The sequence below is a fragment of the Mytilus californianus genome, unplaced genomic scaffold, assembly GCF_021869535.1.
Source record: "Mytilus californianus isolate M0D057914Y unplaced genomic scaffold, xbMytCali1.0.p SCAF_7, whole genome shotgun sequence".
Classification (NCBI taxonomy): Eukaryota; Metazoa; Mollusca; class Bivalvia; order Mytilida; family Mytilidae; genus Mytilus; species Mytilus californianus.
In genome coordinates, this window is record NW_026262723.1 from 102479672 (window position 1) to 102499782 (window position 20111).

The window sequence follows — 20111 nt, forward strand, 5'->3', positions numbered from 1 at the left end:
CCTCTAAAAAGCTGACAACGTTTATTACTGCATAGTGATTAGATTCCACACATGGCAGCAATAACACCATATAAATTCACAATTAGCCCTATTAGAAATCTTAGAAACTTTACTAGGACAGGTAAAACTGAACCTACTTCGCTGCATTCTGTATGTGGCTGTCCCAAGTCAGGACACAGTAATTCAGTGGCTATTGTTTGTTTCTGTAAATCATATCCCTTTTTCTTTTATTGTTATTTACATATGGCATTACTGATTAGTTTTCTTGTTTGAATTGTTCTACATTTGTGGTGTTGGGCCTTATATACCGTGCTATGCTGTATGGGTTTTGCTCATTGTTGAAAGCCATATGGTGACCTATAGTTGCTATTTTTTTTATGTCAATTAGTGTGGTGGAAATTATCTCATTTGCAATCATACTACATCTTTTTATTCTATATCTAATATATGACATGAAAGGTCCTTTAATATCATTACTCTTTTGTTCATTCCAGGCTACCAAAAATGGGGAACACCCAACATGGCAGGGAGTACATATTTTTCTTAGTGTGATTTCATTAAAATTATAAGTATTATATTTTCTCTAAACCAAGTTAAATTATCACAATTCTTACAATGACACTAATTCATTTAAATGTTGGACCCAGCAGATGACCTGAATTGACAGCTAAAGCCATCTGCTACAATAAAGTACTAATGAACTAAAGACAGGTGTCAACAGGTCAACACATAATCAACATCAAGAATAAACATGAAAACAACAAATTCAATAAGTTAAAAATTTAATTAACAGGATTATCAAACAATATAATGAGAGTACAATCTAGCAACTATGAGTAGTTTACTTAAATATACCCAATTAATCATTCTTTTTTACATAATGCAGCTTTTAAAAATTCACAAAACCACAACCTGTCTTTATATATTAAATTCTTAAATTCAACAATGAACTTATCTGGCTGCCATTAGACAACAGAATGCTAAAAGTATTCACTTTTGCCTCAATGGTATAAAATTAAAGGACTAACTTGAATGAGTTATGAGTTTAAGGAAATGTAGCTACCATAACAATCAGATCTTTTATGTCCCATTCTATGGAAAAAAAAAAATATTTTATAAGGATTAAAATAAAATCTATTTTTAAACAATACATTAGTCTGATTATAAAGATTAAATATTTTCATGTAGAGTTTAAATGAGTGATGTCTTTAAATTGATATTAAACATGTTCAACAACAACCTCTTTCTAAAAAGCCTGCAAGTTTTATAAAAAAAATGCTTCTTTATCAAATTCCTTGAATCTACCAAAGAACATGATTTCAGTCATATATGTATCCCTGGCAATCATACGTATATATGTTAACCAGTTTAGTACAGAATTACATGTAGTCTTACCATAATTAATTTCATTATTGTGTATATTGTACATTTCATATATTATCTGTGTCAAGTGCAGGAAATTTGCATATAATATTAAACAGAAAACCTTTTATCTAAAATTCTATATATATGTGAGATAATGTAATATAAGATAACAAACATTAACATTGACATAAACTGTATGTCCAGTGATTATTTTAAGGACTGAAAACTTCCTTCAGTAAAATAGATAAATTGTCTATCTGTTTCTGAGTATAACTAAGTTTCAGATAAAAAAAATTGGGTCATTCAAGTATGATAAATTTTATCTCTAATTTTGTATGTTCCGTGGAATTTTAAATAATTATGAATCATCTTATAATAACAAATATGTAGATAACTATTTCAATCTTTGGAAGTTGACATTTAAATATCATTTATTTATCCTCATTACATGTATATGATGTATGTACAATTTATAAATGATATCTAGAACATCTGCATACAGAACTAGGTACATGTACATGTATAGATGCATGATATTTTTCTAATGCAATTCCTGAACTTCCTCCCAACATTGTCCATGAAAAAGCAATATAAAAGATGGCAAAATGCAAAAAAAATTGTAGAGATCTTTTTTAAGGTCAAGAAAAATATATATAAGGTTACTACACATTTTTTTGTGCATACTCTTATGAATAAGATTTTTGGTTAACTCAAGATGCAGTTACCTACATTGTACATGTACAAAATGTACATTCAACAGGCTATTATTTCAACTTGGAATTATTTTTAATTATGGAATTTGCTTAATTTCTTGTGCTTGAAAATTTTAATAAATTCCATGTTTATTCTGTATTTTAATGTTCTGTGCGGCGCACAACACTTTCTATTACAAAGAAGAATGCACATTTTCAATAGAATGTACTGTGTGGCGCACAACACTATCTATACAAAATACATTGTATGGAAAATGTTATGAACCGCTCAAAACATTATAATACAGAATAAACATGGAATTTATTAAAAATTTCAAGCACAAGAAATTATGCAAATTCCATAATTAAAAATAATTCCAAGTTGAAATAATAGCCTGTTATTTGTAGGTTCTCATTAAGACAAATCAATGGGTTCTGGACTCTATAAAATCAGGTTGAATTCACCAATTTCAACAATTTCTAAACTTATGATTTCAAATTTATCCAGGTCCTTTCAGCTACATGTACATTTTGTAAGTCATAATCATTTCATTAGTTTAAAAAAATCAAAAAGTTAATTTCTCCTTTGCTGTTTAGATTATTGTTGAGCAGAAAACTTAAAAATAAATTAACTTGAAACATTGTTTTTTTGAATCTTAATAACTTTGGGTCAACAATGTCAATTAATAATGTCCTTGTACAAATGTACATGTTGTATTCTCCTGAAAAAAATACATAATAGAATAGTTGTCTGAGATTTTTTTTTTATTTTAGTGTTTTTACATGCAGTGTTTGAGTACATAATATTGTACCTTCCCTAAAAAAATACAGGAAGGTTGTTTATCATATACTTATACAATGTATGTCATGCCATATCTTAATTTCTGTATTGTTGTTTCAAATAAAAATCATGTGTGTAAAGTCACAACAGTTTTCATATTTGATGTGCAATGGTTCATTTATACATCTAATTTAAATCCTTTCTGATTAAACTTTCCTGTATATACACAATTGACACATCAATTGTTGTAATTACACAAGTTACTATAATAAATAATCTACTTACTTACTTATACATGTTTAATGGATGAATTGAAAATAGCTTCCAAAGACTGACTTATCAAATTGCCATAATTGGAAGTTTAAAGCATTTTCTTTAGTCTCAATATAGTTTTTTTTTGAAATCCTAGAATCCATTTTTTAAATAAAATCCTGATTTCTGATGCTCAAAAACAGTTGATCCTAGTGGCCCCTTGAGAAATAGAACCTCTTGTTTTGTCAAACATATAAATTGTACATGTTCATGTAACCCTAAACAGACATATACTTTTTGGCATAATATTGAGACAATACAATTTCCAAGTTTCAAATTAGGGAAGAATTCAATACATATACATGTGGTAAAAGATGCAATCCTATTAAAACCAGATCTTTCAATTTGCTCCATTCAATTGTTTTTTTTTCACATTGTGTAGGACATGTAGGACATTCCGTGATAGAATATATGCCTGATGTAACTTCAGTAACCTTTTATCATCCAATCATTCAAATATTTCCCTTAAATTTTCAGGAATTTTCAACTTGAGTAATTGGCTATCAAAAAATTTTGTTGGGCTAAATGCGAAATATTTCCCTAAAAATTAGTCTGGAAAGTCGATGTTCCTACCAATATTTTTCTGATAAAGCATGTAAAATGTACCAACCTGAATGTAAATATTTCTGACTCAATAATACTGTAAAGGTTTCTATATTGGCATTTTGATTCAATTCTATCAATCTACATTGCATGTTTGAAAGGAATCAAGTGACAACATGTCACTCTAAATGATAAGTTGAATAAGAATTTGAATAAAAAGTCTAAACAAGAGGTCACCAGAAACAAACAAATCTGACAGAGCAAGTAAAAGATCTGATTTCAATCAGACTGATCAAAACATGTTGGTAAAAGATGATCAATCAAAATGCTAATAAGATATATGAGTTCAGTAAATGTATCTGATTAAAAAAATCCATATGACAAGAGTTGTCGTTTTCTAATCTGCATAATGTTTCAAGCTAAATGCTTACTATTTCATTGTATTTCTGGTATATCTAAGATTATTGCAAAAAGTTCTATGGTACATGTAGATGGACTTTATATTTTAACAAAAACTGACTTTTATATTTCCTAGTGGAACAAGAATTTATAAAAAGATCAACATTTTTTTCTCTAAATTAAACATAGGTACATGTACACATCCACATGTCATGTTAATGTTTACTCTAGTACCTGAGTATTGCCGGATAATAATAAAATGATTGAAATAAATGCTTGCAAAGGTACACAGCAAATCTCTTAAAACAGTGATGAAGTCAAGTACACCAATTGCACATACATTGAATGTACATGTACTTTCTTGAATATTTTTCATTATTTATAACTTTAATTACTCACTAACTTTCATGAATGTATCAGAATTTTAACATTAATGTGAAGACCATGCATTATTTAATATTCCATTATTTTTTTGCTATGTTTCTTTTAAATGATATTCAGAGTACAAAAAATATATAAAGGCTTTGAATTTTTAAAATTTTTCTTTTTTACTTAATGTTTTACATAAAAGCTATAACATGTTTAATCTGCTCTGTAATATGGTATTTCATTTATATACAAATTTATACTTAATCTGTCGGCAGTATCCTTAAAAGAATTAAATACAAAATGACAAATAAAATCTACAATTCCATAAATTACTCATAAACTGTATACAACAACACAACCCATAAATTAATATTTAAAAGACATAAAAATTATAAAAAAAAACTTAACAATGTAGATCACAAAAATAATTTGTAGTCCTATACAACTTTTCTGTTATCGTTTCTTCTTAATTCTTCTCCTTTTTAACACAAGTTCATACATAGCTTCAATCGCATCAGACAACCCTTCTCCAGTGATAGCACAAGCACCAAGTAATGACCACAATTGTGAAGGAGGTAGTTCGTGTAAGCCTAACTGCTTTTCTACATTAACAGGATCTAATGATCCCGGCATGTCTTGTTTATTGGCAATCACAAGTATGGGTAGTCCTGGGTTATCAGAACAGCGAATTAGTTTAGTCAATTCTAATTTAGCCTCTTCTATTCTTTCTTTATCAACTGAATCAACAACAAATATAATTCCTTCTGATGATCGAATATATGCTCTCCAAAGTGGACGAGTCTTATCTGCACCACCAATATCCCATATTGTGAATGTTGTTCCTTTAGCAGTACCAGTATCACATTTAACTTTCTCACAGTTAAATCCTATAGTTGGAGTTGTGTTGGTATACTGATCATACTTCAATCTGTATAAAAGAGTTGTCTTTCCTGACTGATCCAAGCCAATCATAGTGAGTTGCACTGCTGAAGAAGATCCACCCATGTTACATTCTCATTTCCCCTTCACCTTTTACTACGCTATACGAAAATTTAAAACTTCAAAAAAAAACACAAATATTGGTACACAACACGGATAACTATTCGTCACAAATTCAGGAATGTAAACATTGCTGTGAATGGATTTTAACTTCCTTTTTAAGTTTTACACTAATTGTTTTGTATTGTTCTGTCACTTTCATACAGGAAAACACATCTTGCTCATATACTTCGTTTCTTCCTTCTTCCGAGAGTGGACTTTATCATTTCATGATCTAAAAAAATAATTTGATTGAAAGGTAAAACTTCCGGTTATAACGCCACCTATGACAGGTGAAGCCGAAGGATTTGATAAATAAAATCATGACCCGAACTCGGACCATGCTTGGTGCGTGTTTATAAGAAGCATTGTTATAGAGTACAACATTAAAACGGTAGATATTCATTATTAGCAGAGCATTATAAGACAAATACACTTTAGGCTAAAACTAAGAAGTAGCATTTACTTGTCTGGTAGATTCACTATTTACATTACATCACAGTTGGATAACTCGGTCTAAACGGTATTCGCAAACAAACTTGGACTAAAACAAACTTAATTTATGTAGTAAATATAATCTTATATTTTTGTATTAAGTTATAAGTGGTCTCTTCCTATATAAAGGTAAACACAGACGTGCCGCCTTATGGGTCACTTTTTGGAATATCAAATACATCAATGGGATGCGCGGTTAATATAACCAGAGACATATAAATCTATATGCCAATGGGTCATATATGTTCATCTTCTGTTCAGGTGTACTGGTATTTTTTTCTCTCTGATGATAAGAATGATCCCATGTGGATAATACCTAAAATCAGATGTCACAGATTATATGTCTGATACCTGGGGAATATATAAATGTGTTATGATTTTCCTATGCATGGACAGAGGCATATAATTATGAATACAATATATGGGTCATTTTCAAAAAATGTCGAATTTTCAGTACACCCATGCTAAATTTTTTATTTCTGATGGAAAATGCAGTTGTAAGTGTTTAAATGAAAGTTTGTAGGATTTATGAGTCGGAACATTAATAATAAACACGATTTAGATCTATTTTGATAAGATTAAAATATATTTAAGCCCGATTTTTGCGTAATTTACGTGCGTACAGTGTCCGAGTAACACATTTAAAATGATTTTTTTCCTATTTTTTGATCGCCTTGATATCTGCAAAAGGGACTTTTTTAGAACGTAAATAATAACTCTAACGAAAAATCGTAGCTTCTTTATTATTATATGTAACATTTTTTCAACGAACTAAATTCCATCAGCGTACATGAAGTTCATTTCAATCCTGTTACCGCTACTTAAATCAGCCGTTAAAATTTTCTCCCTATGAATATTGAACTAGTCAGTGTTGATTTCAAAAGCGCAAAGTAACCTAAACATTTAACACAGCACGTTTCTTGTATAACAGTGTAGAGAAAAGAAATTTCAAGACATTAAGTGATAAAAAAGGTGGGTACTTTTTTGTCATGTCTATGCTGTTACCAACATATTGATTAATTACACAAATATTATACTTGCAAAAAGTGCAATAACGTGTTGGAAACCATAATCACATCAGAAAAACATTATCTCTTCATCAAAGGGAGTAGTTATTTCATAACAGCATTCAAAAATGAAGAAATTTGTCTATCCTGTTATGTCTATCCTGTTACTATGGTTGCTATGGTTACAGTAACAGGATAGACAATAGTAGACAGAAACGTCTTTAAAAGTTTATAATAACATATAGTTGCACACATAATGAAATGTTTCGTTGTTTGAACTCATCTAAAGGTTATAACGTCTTAATCTATGCAATTTTGCATTTGCAGGTGCAATACTGCTATCGGTAACAGGATAGACAAAAAGGTAACAGTATATAACTTAATATAGTGATATATCATTAACGAACGTTCCTGTTACCAATAAAATAAAGACAAAAGTAAACCAACATGCGAGGGATTTACTTGATGTTGGGTTTATTTGAAAGAGAGAGCAAATGCTGAACATTATGAATTGCTATCTTAAACTTGCATTACTGGTGGTTATTTTTATAACCTTTGAAAACCAATTTTTAGAGGCATTTTTCAGTACAACATGGAAAATTGGCAAATAATCTATTATTTCACAGAATGAATATATATAGAAGTTTTTACTCTTGAAAACCATCTTATTGGCTATGAAACGCAAGCTTAAAATTTTACCGAAACCTTTTCTAAATAACCCGAAATTTCTTTTGAACATGGTAACAGGAGAGGCAAAATATTGCACCACCTATCAAAAAATATTTCAATATATTCTTGTATAACATTATCAAGATTGCATCTTTTTATATGTTTTTCTATAAGTACTGTTTGTTTTGATTTGCTTATGACGAGGGTTGTTTGAATAAGTAACTTTAAATCAATTTTGCAATTTCAAAATTCGACATTTTTTTAAAATGACCCATATGTCTCTGGAATGGGTATATAGGGATTTTCGGAAAACTCAATATATAAATGGGGTAGGTTTTTATAACCTCGGCCAGACATCTGTATACATATTTGTATGTTAATGTAGAGGTTAGATGAGGCAAATATTTATCATGTATATATTTCTAATATAAAAAATAGGTTTGCGGTAAAATTTTGGGAAAACCCAAAATAAACACTTTCCACACCGAGACACACATAAACAATATCAAATCTTTGAATAAAAGTATATATACATAGAACGATAATTAAATCTGAAATCATTTTTTTTTTAAAGAAGACAATAAACGTTTTCAAAACACAAAGCGATCCCAGTGGCACTGTTAACTGACACAGTATGTGTTGAAAAATCTCATTTGTGAAAGAGAGTAAAAAAAAACAATAGGAATAGTCGAAAACAAACTGACAATGCCATGGCAAAAATCGAAAAGTGATCAATAGACAAAAGTTACTGGATATTTGGGGGTGCGTCTAAACACTGCTAAGGAGTCCTTAGTGCACTAAGGACTTATGATATGCCACTAAGGACTAGATGGGGTGCTATTACATGTAGTGTCTTTTCATATTATTGTAGATATTGATATTTAATGCATAAAATTCAAATTTTATAGAAAAATAATCACAAATAAATGAGTTATTCAACATTGTTTAGACACGTGCCTGTTTTTCTTTGATATGCCGAAAATCAATGAACCGTTAGACACGTGTCAAATTACATAACTGATTACACGGGAATCCTGCTATCTGTTGTGTTTAATCGACAATATTGGAAAAGTTGGATACTAATAAATGAATAGTTTTTCAGATTATAGTTCAGTGATCAATTTTGATTTGACTTCGCACTGAATAAGTTGTTAAAATTTTATTCATGTTTTTTTTTTCAGTTTCTCAAGAGTATTTTGTAATTATTTCTTGTAAATAATAGATTTGTTTCCAAAGCAATATATCTAAATTTATATTCATATATGAAGACGTGAAGCAATTTATTACTGGACAAAAACGAATTCAATATGATAATAAATTTTTACTACATGCAACCAATATAAGAAAGAAGATGTGGTATGATTGGCGATGAGACAACTCTTCACAAGAGACAAAATGACACAGAAATTAATAACTATAAGTCACCGTACGGCCTTCAACAATGAGTAAAGCATATACAACATAGTCATTATTTCATACAATATCTTAAACAGACAATTTGGTTAAAAAAATACAAATCGGATTTCCTTCTCTTCTTAAAGAAAAATAGATTAAAAGAAAATATATTTGAAAATATTTCTGTTTGTTTTTTTCAAGGATTTATATAGTAATATACTATACAAATCCTTATTATTTTTTTTTCATTTTTACACGTGAGAGATTTAGGTATAAAGTATTCAAATTATCTTGTATTACAAAAAATGATTATTTTCACATCATGAAAAAGCATATTTTCACATCATGAAAAAGCATATTTTCACATCATGAAAAAGCATATTTTCAAGGCATTCGTACGATGCATAACCTTTTTATGTCAAAATTATATCTAAAGCTCTAAAATTAACACATACGGGCCGGGATAATTTTCGGAAATAATGTGCTAAAAATTGTGGAACATTTAAAAAAAAACATTTGTCTCCTTTATATATTTAAAAATGAAACTTCAAAGTTCGATAATGATATTTTAACTTCTTATACTTTGAGAAAAAAACAAATGTCGAACAATTACAAAAAGAAAAAATAAGTACGGTATGAAGCCTTTGTAAACAGCTATCAAACTGGTTGAAAACTAGTGGTTTAGAATAACCCCAAGGACGTCACATGATTTTTTTTTCAATTCAATCGTAATTCGTACTAAGTATGAAGCAGTAATAGAAAGTGGAAAAGCAAACACCCGGTTTTGATATTTTTTACAGAATTTACTCATAAATTTTAACGAAACACGCATCTTTGTCGGAATTAAAATTAAAACAAAAAACTTATAAATATATCTATTCCTTTTGTCTTGGTATCTCTAAATATTACTTCCATGCTCTTACATAAACATTTAACAAGCTGACCACACTCTTAACTTATTAGTTGGCGCACATCAAAGTCGTGCACAAATGGCAAATAACTTTGTCGAGAAAGAAATAAAAAATAAATAAAATTATTTGTCCTTTTAATCATTGCAAATAAGAACAACATATTTCATTATAAATTATTAAACATTAATCTTTTCGATACAATTGTTAATTACTTAAAATAAAAAGATTATGATTGTTTATTCAGTTGTTATGTTATATGGCACGTGTCAATCGGTTCACTGATTTTCGGCATATCAAAGAAAAATGGGCACGTGCTTAAACAATGCTTAATAACTCGTTTATTTATGATTATTTTTCTATAATTTTTTTAATTTATGCATTAAATATCAATCTCTAACTTAATATGGAAAAATAATGCATGTAACAGCACCCCATCTAGTCCTTAGTGGCGTAGTATACGTCCTTAGTGCACTAAGGACTCCTTAGCAGTGTTTAGACGTACCGGATATTTGGTGAATTACATTGTCATTCGATTGTGTAATTACAGGTAGCTATGTTCTTAGGATTTACTATATAAATCCTTGGTGTGATGGGTAATTGAAAAGGTGTCAACAGTCCGCGTGTTAGTAATTAGTTTTAAGGTGGTTAAAAAGGTGTCAACTGTATCTTATTCTTAATAACTTCTGCCAGTAAACCCAGCAGGCATTTCAACGTTGAAACAACGTTGAATTAACATTGATCTGTAACGTTGAAAAGACGTTGAAATAACGGTTGGTTTTGAAAGTTGACACAACGTTGAATATCTGACGTTGAAACAACGTTATATTTTCAACATTGTATCAACGTTGATTTTTGATTGAATATAGGTTGAAACTTAACATTGAAACAACATCACCCTAATATTGCAGCAACATTCTTTCATGTTGAAATAAGCAATACGTTGCTTGTTGTTGGTTCATCTGTCACATGTGTTTGTCGTTACAAATTTAGGCGGTTGGTTTTTCTCGTTTGAATTGATTATTGAAGGGTGTATTGTGTCCGGGTCTTCTATTGCGGTCTATACGGTGTGGTGTGTGCTTATTGTTGAAGTCCGTTTAGTGACCTCCACGTCAATTGGACTCTGGTGGATATTTGTCTCATTGGAAATCATACCACATCTTCTTATATCTATAATAGTTAGTAACCACACAAGATATTGAAGCCACATGACTCTACAGAGGACATCAGCAAGATTTGAAAAAAAAACAGTACAACAGATGTCAAGTTATGACAAAAGCTAAATTAAATATAGCCAAAAGGTGATCTGGTAAATGAATACAAATAATTTCTTAATCAATTTTTATTATTTTCGTGAAAATGAATTGTAGTTTCTAAACTCCTCCAATCATTTCTGGTGCACAATCCTTCTTTAATTCAGCTTCTGTTATCTTTGTGTAGGCCTCCATTACTCTTCCTGAAAAAACAAACACAAATAATATTTTGTAAACATGACTTAGCAATTACGTAGAACGTCAAAGGCAGGGAATAAAATGTTATATAGGCCAGGTTTTTTTAAAATAATTTACTGGTTTATATAATACCGGATCCGTTTTTACCATTTTTTTCGCTCCTATACATGTACAATGTAGCAATGCCGCCTATCTCGAGCACCACGATCTATTGTTCAAATGCCACCTATTTCGGCCACCACGATCTATTGTAACAATGCCACCCTTCTCAAGCACTAGGATCTATTGTAACAATGCCACCCATCTCGAGCACCAGGATCTATTGTAACAATGTCACCCATCTCGAGCACCAGGATCAATTGTTAAAATGCCACCTATCTCGAGCTCAGGATCTATTGTACAAATGCCACCCATCTCGAGCACCAGGATCTATTGTAACAATGCCACCCATCTCGAGCACCAGGATCTACTGTAACAATGCCACCCATCTCGAGCACCAGGATCTATTGTTAAAATGCCACCCATCTCAAGCACCAGGATCTATTGTAACAATGCCACCCATCTCGAGCACCAGGATCTATTGTAACAATGCCACCCATCTCGAGCACCAGGATCTATTGAAACAATGCCACCCATTGAGCATATAAATCAATTCAAATCACATAGTTCACACAAACACAGGCAATCCAACATACATACTGATTATTGATAATCAAAAATGTTAAAAAATAAAAAAAAAATACATACCTTGACAGCTATTACTTTTATCCTTAAATCTTTCTTTCCTAAGTTACTGATCTGTCCCTTTCCTAAGTTACTGTTCTGTCTCTAATACCTGTGCAAAAAAATAAGAATAACATCGATCATCATCGCCAAGCAATATTTTAAATTTGTAAAATTCGATTGAAGAGTAAAAAGAAATTATTAAAATTCAGAGTATAGTTGACAATAATTAAAATAGTATGATTATGGATGACGGGTTAAAATTTTAGATAAAAAAGGGGGAGATGATAATCTTACTTCGCAAAAGTTCCTTTTCTTTAACAAATCAGTAGTAAATAACTAAAATTAGCTGTATGTAGGCTGAATATGGTGTTTCCAGATTGTAGTACATATTTATATAGAAGTGCAGTCATAAATAAGTTGAACGTACAACAAAAAAGACGATGTACACACTGGAGTCAGTAATGTTATCTTTACAACATACACTATGGCGAGATTTTCAAAATATACAAGTACGTTTGCGCATTTATAATCTCCCAATGTTAACACCACACAAGCATTAAAAGACAATTAGTACAGCAACGAATAATAATTTAAAGAAACACTTACATTTCTATGAATTCTTCTTTGCTGAAAACGGTCCTAAATATTGTCCAGGAAAATGATACAATTTCCGCGTTTGAAAAAGGCGGTCACACACGTGTGGTCATACATTAATCAGCATCATGTCACGTGATAATTTTATCAATAGATTATTGGGAGTGCTAATCCTCGTGTATCAGTTGTGTAGATGCCGCACTTTCACATGCTGTGTCTTATCTTTGATTAATATATTTCCGGATAATAACAAATTAGTTAGTAGCATATTTCGATGAATGATAATTTAAATTTGTACACTTTTATGATTTTGATAAACGTCCCGGTTTTGGAATATTCCTAATTTTACTAGATATTGTACAAAAAAAAATGAAAGGAAACATTGATTACAATTTTTCATAGCAAAATCCTTATTTATGAACTTTTGTTGATACAATAACAAAGGATGTACAACTATAATGATTCACCTTTAACGCTGATGGTGGATAATTTTTTACACCGATGCATACAATTTTTTTTCTGGACGAACCTCCATCGTCGACATGTCAACCAACATTTAACGTTGAAACAACATATTTATTTCAACCTAACTTCAAGATTGAAAATTCAACTAAAATTCAACGTTGAATCAACTTACTTTCTGCAACATAACGTCGACGTTGCAGTTACAACGTTCAAACAACGTTGAAGCAACGTCATGACGAAATATCAACCACATTTCAACGTTGAAATGACGTTGCGTGCCGGGTGGGAAGGCACGCCTCCACAAGTTGGGAGTAATGACATTCGTAATCCTTCACCAATAAACTAATTCAAATTAACAATACACGTGGCAGTATTCATCTGTAACCATATATATAGGTCTGTAACCACTGGTCAAATAAGTCATGCATATGAATTTTATCTGAAATATTTTTTTTAAAGTAATTTATAATCGTTTCTTGTTATCTGGTGGAAGATAAATAATTTTATTATTTTAAGTGATAACTAATTTCAAATAAAGGAGATAACTTCGTTTATCTTATATACATTTTTCGAGTAGTCCAAGTTAAAGATTGAGTTTGTGAGGCCGAGTTTTTCATAGTCCGCGGAGTTCATGGAATGTAGGGCCTCGGTGACCGAGTGGTCTTAGTAGTTCAACTACTGTATCAATAGTCTGTCAACACTACGGTTATGAGTTCGATCCCCGCACGTGGCATGCGAATTAGACTCCAATCTTAATCGACTAGGATTGCCAGTTTTATCTTCATTTCTCTCCAGGTGCTCCGGCTTCCTCCACGAATAAAAACTGGCCGCAACAAAATAGCCAACACTTGCATAATGTCAATGGTAGTGAAAATTATCATGACCATGCAATTTTAAATGACTGTTACAATAAACCGATTACAGACCCAAAGATCATTGCTGATACATTGATTCAATAACTATTTTACAAATATTACTGAAAATATTAATCTTACTTCAAACTCAAGCACCAGTTGTTCTGGAAAACTTGATAATTATATTTCATGTCGGATACCAGAAAATGTGTTTTTTACCATACCACAAATAACCAATGAATTTGTACTCCATCAGTTAATCACACTTGAGTCAAAAGCAACAGGTCTTGATGATATCAGTGCAAAGTTTTTAAAAATGTCATCACACCTTATTTCAGTTCCATTATGTCACATTTATAATTTAAGCATCAGAAAATCAATATACCCATCGTTATTCAAACTGGCTAAAGTTATACCAGTTTTTAAGAACAAAGGTTCGAAAAATGATGTATTTAACTACAGACCAATTGCAATTTTACCATTACTATCTAAAATCCTTGAGCGACACGTAAAAACTCATTTGATGAATTTTCTAAACAAGTATAATCTGTTATATATCATGCAATCAGGCTTTCGTACAAACCATTCATGTCAGACTGCTATGACGTCTTTGTTAGATAAATGGTCAAAAGCCTTTGACGAAAGAAATTTAGTAGGGGCAGTATTTTTGGATCTGTGTAAAGCTTTTGATCTTCTAAATCATAAACTGCTCTTTCAAAAATTACAGAAATATAAATGTTCTTATAATTCACTTCATTGGTTTACTTCGTATATGGCCGATAGACATCAGGTCGTATCCATTTCAAATGTAACTACATTAAAAGCAGGTGTACCCCAAGGGTCAGATTTAGGTCCTATATTATTCTTAATATATTTATTAATGATTTGCCTTTAAGTAATCCTAATCATAACACTGGTTTTTTTGCTGATGGAAGCACTATTTCTGTGATTGGAAAAGACAAAAGGTATATTAGTCAGACACTCATTGCTGTATTAGAAAATATTTGTCATTGGTGTGAAGAAAACAAAATGTTAGTTAATGTGTCAAAAACAAAGATAATGTGTATAGGTTCAAAACAAAAACTGTCTGTCATGTGCAATGACACATTAAATATATCTATTAATGGCCAACATATTAATGAAAGTCACTGTGAAAAAGTCCTTGGTATTTTTTTTGCTGCAAATCTGTCTTGGTATGATCATATTAATCATATTATCAAAAAAGTTAATTCTTCATTAGCTTTATTAAAAAGAATCAAGAAATACTTGAATCATAATGCACGAATTCTATTTTACAATGCTTATATTCTTCCAGATTTGGATTAATGTTGTTCAGTATAGGGAAACTGTAACAAGCTTTTAATTGACAGTTTACTAAAATTGCAAAAAAGGGAAACTAGAATTATTTTAAACGAACACGATATTCGTAAACCATCTATTGAACTATTTATGGAATCTGGAATTATTGACGTTACTAAGAGAATACTTTACCACAAGTCATTATTAATGTATAAATCAAAACATGAACTGGCACCAAAATATTTATCAAATCTTATTGTGCAACAATCGTACAATACTCGACTTTCATCATCAGATACTTTTATTGTCCCTAAATCAAATACAGAATTATACAAATCAAGTTTTTCTTTTAGTGGTCCAAAAGTGTGGAATTCATTATCCAGTGGAATTAAAAAATCAAAAACTGTATCTGCATTCAAATACTCTTACAAGTCATTATATTTTTAACAAAATGTGAAATTTATCAGTTTAACCACAATGTATACTATAGGTGTATTATTTTTGTTATATATAGATATAGGAAGATGTGGTATGCGTGCCAATGAGACAACTCTCCATCCAAGTAACAATTTATAAAAGTAAACCATTATAGGTCAAGGTACGGCCTTCAATGTAAAAATATATATATATTGTTTATGTTTGTGTATTAGTAGATTGATTATGTTTTATTCATGTAGTTAATACTGTATGTAGAGAGCCTTATTGAAAATTGGTTTAATCCAAATGAGTTACTCTCTTTAAATAAAGATGTTATTATTATTATTATCATTATTAGTGCTCAGGGGCGACCTACATTTGCGCGAATTTGAATATGACAAGCATTACGTTTGCGCGAATTTACCTGTAATTTACCTAAGTTATTACCTTTGATGAATCCTGAGAATAACCTGAATTTTGCTATTGTTTTGTTAGGAAAATTAGTTTACTCGTTGGTTGTTGTCTATCATATTTGTTTTTCGTTTATTATTTTGAATATAAATTGGCAATCATACCACATCTTGCGATTTCAGATAACATTAACGGGAAATTTCCCCATTTTGAAATTTCAAAAAATTGTTAAACGGTCAACTGAATTTCCTCTTTGTGCGCTTTACAAGAGCTTGGTTATCGCTACCACGAATGTTAATGTAAGTAGTCGCCAGAACTTGCAATATAATCTCAATGAAGGTGTAGATGACTGGATGAGTAGAATACAACTGTTCATTAAAATGGCTGTGAAAACATTCTGCCCCATTGTTGGTACGTATACGTTTTGTGTCTACATTAGGCACAGCCGTCCACATTGCTGGTGGAAATCTCGACTCACTGATTACGTAATTTTCAATTAAGTAGTCGATAAATTTGTATTTTATAAATTTGTTTTTTTTAAGTTATCCTCGCAAACGTAGTGACTTTTCAGTAGGTAAATTTCGCGCAGACGTAATACGTTTTGTCGCGCAAAGGTGAATTTTTTCGCGCAAACTAGGACGAATTCGCGCAAACGTAACGCGCCGGTGCTAAGAGTGGCGTTAACTTCAATCATGGAGTCTATCACATATAAGTTTTAGTAGTCTCAGTATACATATCGACATTAGACATTAAACTTTTCATTAAACCAATCATAGGCAAGATATGAGATAAAAGAAATACCTGTACAGCTGGTAACATCATAAACAAAGAATGCAGACTATGGCACAATGCTATTGAAATATATTCTCAATGTCTACGATTTTTTTGTTGTTATTCATTTTTTGTCGATAGTCTTTTCTGATGACTAGTTTAAAATACACTGTATTCAGAGGCGGATCCAGGACTTTCGAGGGTGGGGGCGTAATTCCATAAAACTTACCGAATACTAAAAGTTAGAATAAATTTGGACAATTTTATGCCAAAATATATTTTGTCCGATCAAAAAAGGGGCGTATGCCTTCTACACCCACTCCTTGAATCCTCTACTGGTAATATAAGTCCTTCTCTTACAATTCCAATCAAACATATCCTCGTTCCAAATTATTGATGTCATTCCAACATATGATTTGAGCTTTAAGAATATCTCTCTTTATTTCCAGTGCACTGCATTCTAGCATAAAGTGTACCTATCTTCTTTAGCAAGTCCGCAGTTGTCTTTTTCCACATTTCTGCTGAATTAAGCCCTAAGCTGTCTACTTGGTACATTTCGGGAATTTTAATCACATATACATCATGAATAAGAGGAACACGAAACACTTTGAAAATTGGTGTCTTAATAGAGGTTAGATTCTGTGTGTATGAATCATATGTATTTTAGAACAGGAGAATTTTTTTTGCTCTCACCTTTTTTCACAATACGTTATTTATTTGTTTTCTTTTAATTTCAATTATTTTCGTGCTTCTCTATTTAATATAGATATACTAGAAATACCCGCTTATTTACTTTTTACTATTCACAGCGGTCACTGATAATTTTTATTATCAGGACGAGACCAGGACCGCGGCTGTGGATAGTAAACTAGCAATACTAGTTAATGGTAAGTTGTAAATAAAAGTTATTTCTAGTATATTCATATTAATATAACACAGAAAAACACAACAATAATTGAGATTACAAGAAAAAAATTAAATAACTGATTTTGGACAAAAAAGGTGAGGGCAAACACATTTGTCCAGTCCAAGAACCTATGGTATAAATGTATCTTTCGTGTTTATCAGTATGCAGAAAAATTAACACGGACTAAAAATTACCAGTCCTTTTGTTTTTTTTTTATTATTATTACTGTATAGTTTACTTACATCGTCTCCTGGTATTCAGATTCTATTTAAAGCAAACGGTCACATTCAAATTACGACGCAGTCATATCCTCGTCATTTGGTTTCTGGTGAATGATTTTCTCAATGGCAATCGGTCATGAAATGTTACTCAGTACTCAGAGTACAAAATTTGCCCTCGAAACACCAAATCCAGTATTTGATTGATTGGTTGATTTTTTTAGTCCGAATGGATGAAATGTGCCTTCGCGTTCTCGGTGTACTGTGACTTCCATTTTGCAACACCAAATAACAACAGTACATTCAGTTTGGTATGTTAATTTTGCTTTCTATATCGAGTCTTCACTTTTTAATAACATGATGAATTACTGAATTTTGCATACATTAATTACATATTTACATAAAAATATTAATACAATTATAAAAGTTTTGGTTGTATTGTCTGAACGTTCGATGGCGTTCCGAGATTTTTTACAATTTATTGTTACAAATGTCAAACATGAATTAAATCCCTCTTCAAAATCATGTATCTTTGTTATCAAACAAGTATGGTCCCTAATATTGGTGTATATTTTTACATGTACATAGCCGTCGATTTAGTTTGCAAGTGTGCTGTGACTTAGAGTTCATTTCAGTCCAGTGCATTGTGACTTCTTGTACAAATCGATTGTGAATGTAAGTGTGACTTCATGTTCAACAAATGCACTGTAATTTTAGTACGTCCCTCAAAAATGTTCCATTGTTGGCAGCTTTAAGCCTTTATCATATGACATTGGGTTGTTCTCATTTGACCTTTATTAGTTTTACGAAAAGTTTGTATTTGATGACTTGCAGCATTCATTCCATAGCTCATCACGGAAATAAAGAGTCGAGATGCAAAAAAAATCAATTATCGCCAACCATTGTAATTGATTCACTTAAAACAATTCTGGCAAATTAGGGGTAAATTGTTCCATCTAACATTTCTTCGATTTCTATCTTTAGAAAATTCACTGTCAAATTTTTAAATGGAGGTTCAACACATTTCACCTTTGCTGTGATATCAATGTCAAATTTATAAGTCAACCAGCTGTTGTAATGAAATGAAACCAGGGTTACTGCCACACGTTCTTGAAATATTTCCTGTGAATGATAGACTGAAAAGTTACGATTTGTGTAGACGGCAAAAAACTGAACAAATCATTTAAATCAATTTGCGACAGGATTTTGAAGACAAGCGAATTTCGTATTTACGATAAATAAATGTAAACAAATTCCTTAGCCTTAAGGGCACTAAAAGAGATAGGCGGTTTTAACTGGAGATAATATATATATGCCTTAGTGATAAGTGTTGTCCATACCAGTTTGTATCAAATGAATGAGACTTTGGATAACTGTCTGAATGCTGTTGTTGACCTTGAATTAGTCTGCATTCTCGTGTAACACTAACAGTCCGATAAGTAGTTTGCACGAGGAGATTCTTTACACATGCAAACCTTATACAACCGTGGGTGCTTATCCAGAGTTCGGGATATTTTGTCATAAAATGACTATTTACAAGCATATTCCATTATCATGTCAAAGGACAGACAAAACGTATACATCAACTAATAGTTTCATACAAAGTTTGCGGGGTAAGCTAGGATATCAAAAAATTAAAATTACATACCAATTTGATCACCCAAGGATAAGAATACTGATAGCTGAAGTTGTAATGTGTTTAAATACTACAACATGAAGTCACAGTACACAAAAACGTGAAGGCACAGTACCATTGAAGTTTGGTTGTACCTGTAGAAAACTTATTTCAAACGGGATAGCACATCCTTTTTTTTTTCGGAGATGTTGTTTACCGAGCCCGGAAATTTAGATACGATCCGGATAAACTTATCGATCCTTTAAATAAACTTATTCTAAAAGGTTAACAATTCAACTCTGTAATTAGATATTTGAATATTGCTTTTATTGGTATTGGTATTGATTTTGTTATTAGTAAATTAAAATCAAACTAAATATTATTTTTATATACATATGCACATTCATGCA

The 20111-nt window shown here is 31.0% G+C and overlaps 1 protein-coding gene and 1 long non-coding RNA gene across 2 annotated transcripts; both read right to left on the reverse strand.

Annotated features, from left to right (window-relative positions):
• Window positions 1-765: 765 nt before the first annotated feature.
• LOC127708609 (ADP-ribosylation factor-like protein 4C) lies at window positions 766-5773 on the reverse strand. The gene has a single exon (XM_052213634.1). It carries the CDS (start codon window positions 5464-5466, stop codon window positions 4915-4917), a length of 552 nt encoding a protein of 183 aa, XP_052069594.1. The 5' UTR covers window positions 5467-5773; the 3' UTR covers window positions 766-4914.
• A 5527-nt stretch (window positions 5774-11300) lies between these two features.
• Window positions 11301-13203, reverse strand: LOC127708610 (uncharacterized). The gene is made up of 3 exons (XR_007985318.1): window positions 12757-13203; window positions 12172-12259; window positions 11301-11429 (listed from the first exon to the last, which is right to left on the reverse strand). It is a non-coding gene; the product is annotated as an uncharacterized LOC127708610 (long non-coding RNA).
• Between the last annotated feature and the right edge of the window lie 6908 nt (window positions 13204-20111).

Bases quoted from the DNA above. Each gene is read 5' to 3' on its own strand.
- LOC127708609 (XM_052213634.1), bottom strand. From the start codon at position 5,466: ATGGGTGGATCTTCTTCAGCAGTGCAACTCACTATGATTGGCTTGGAT.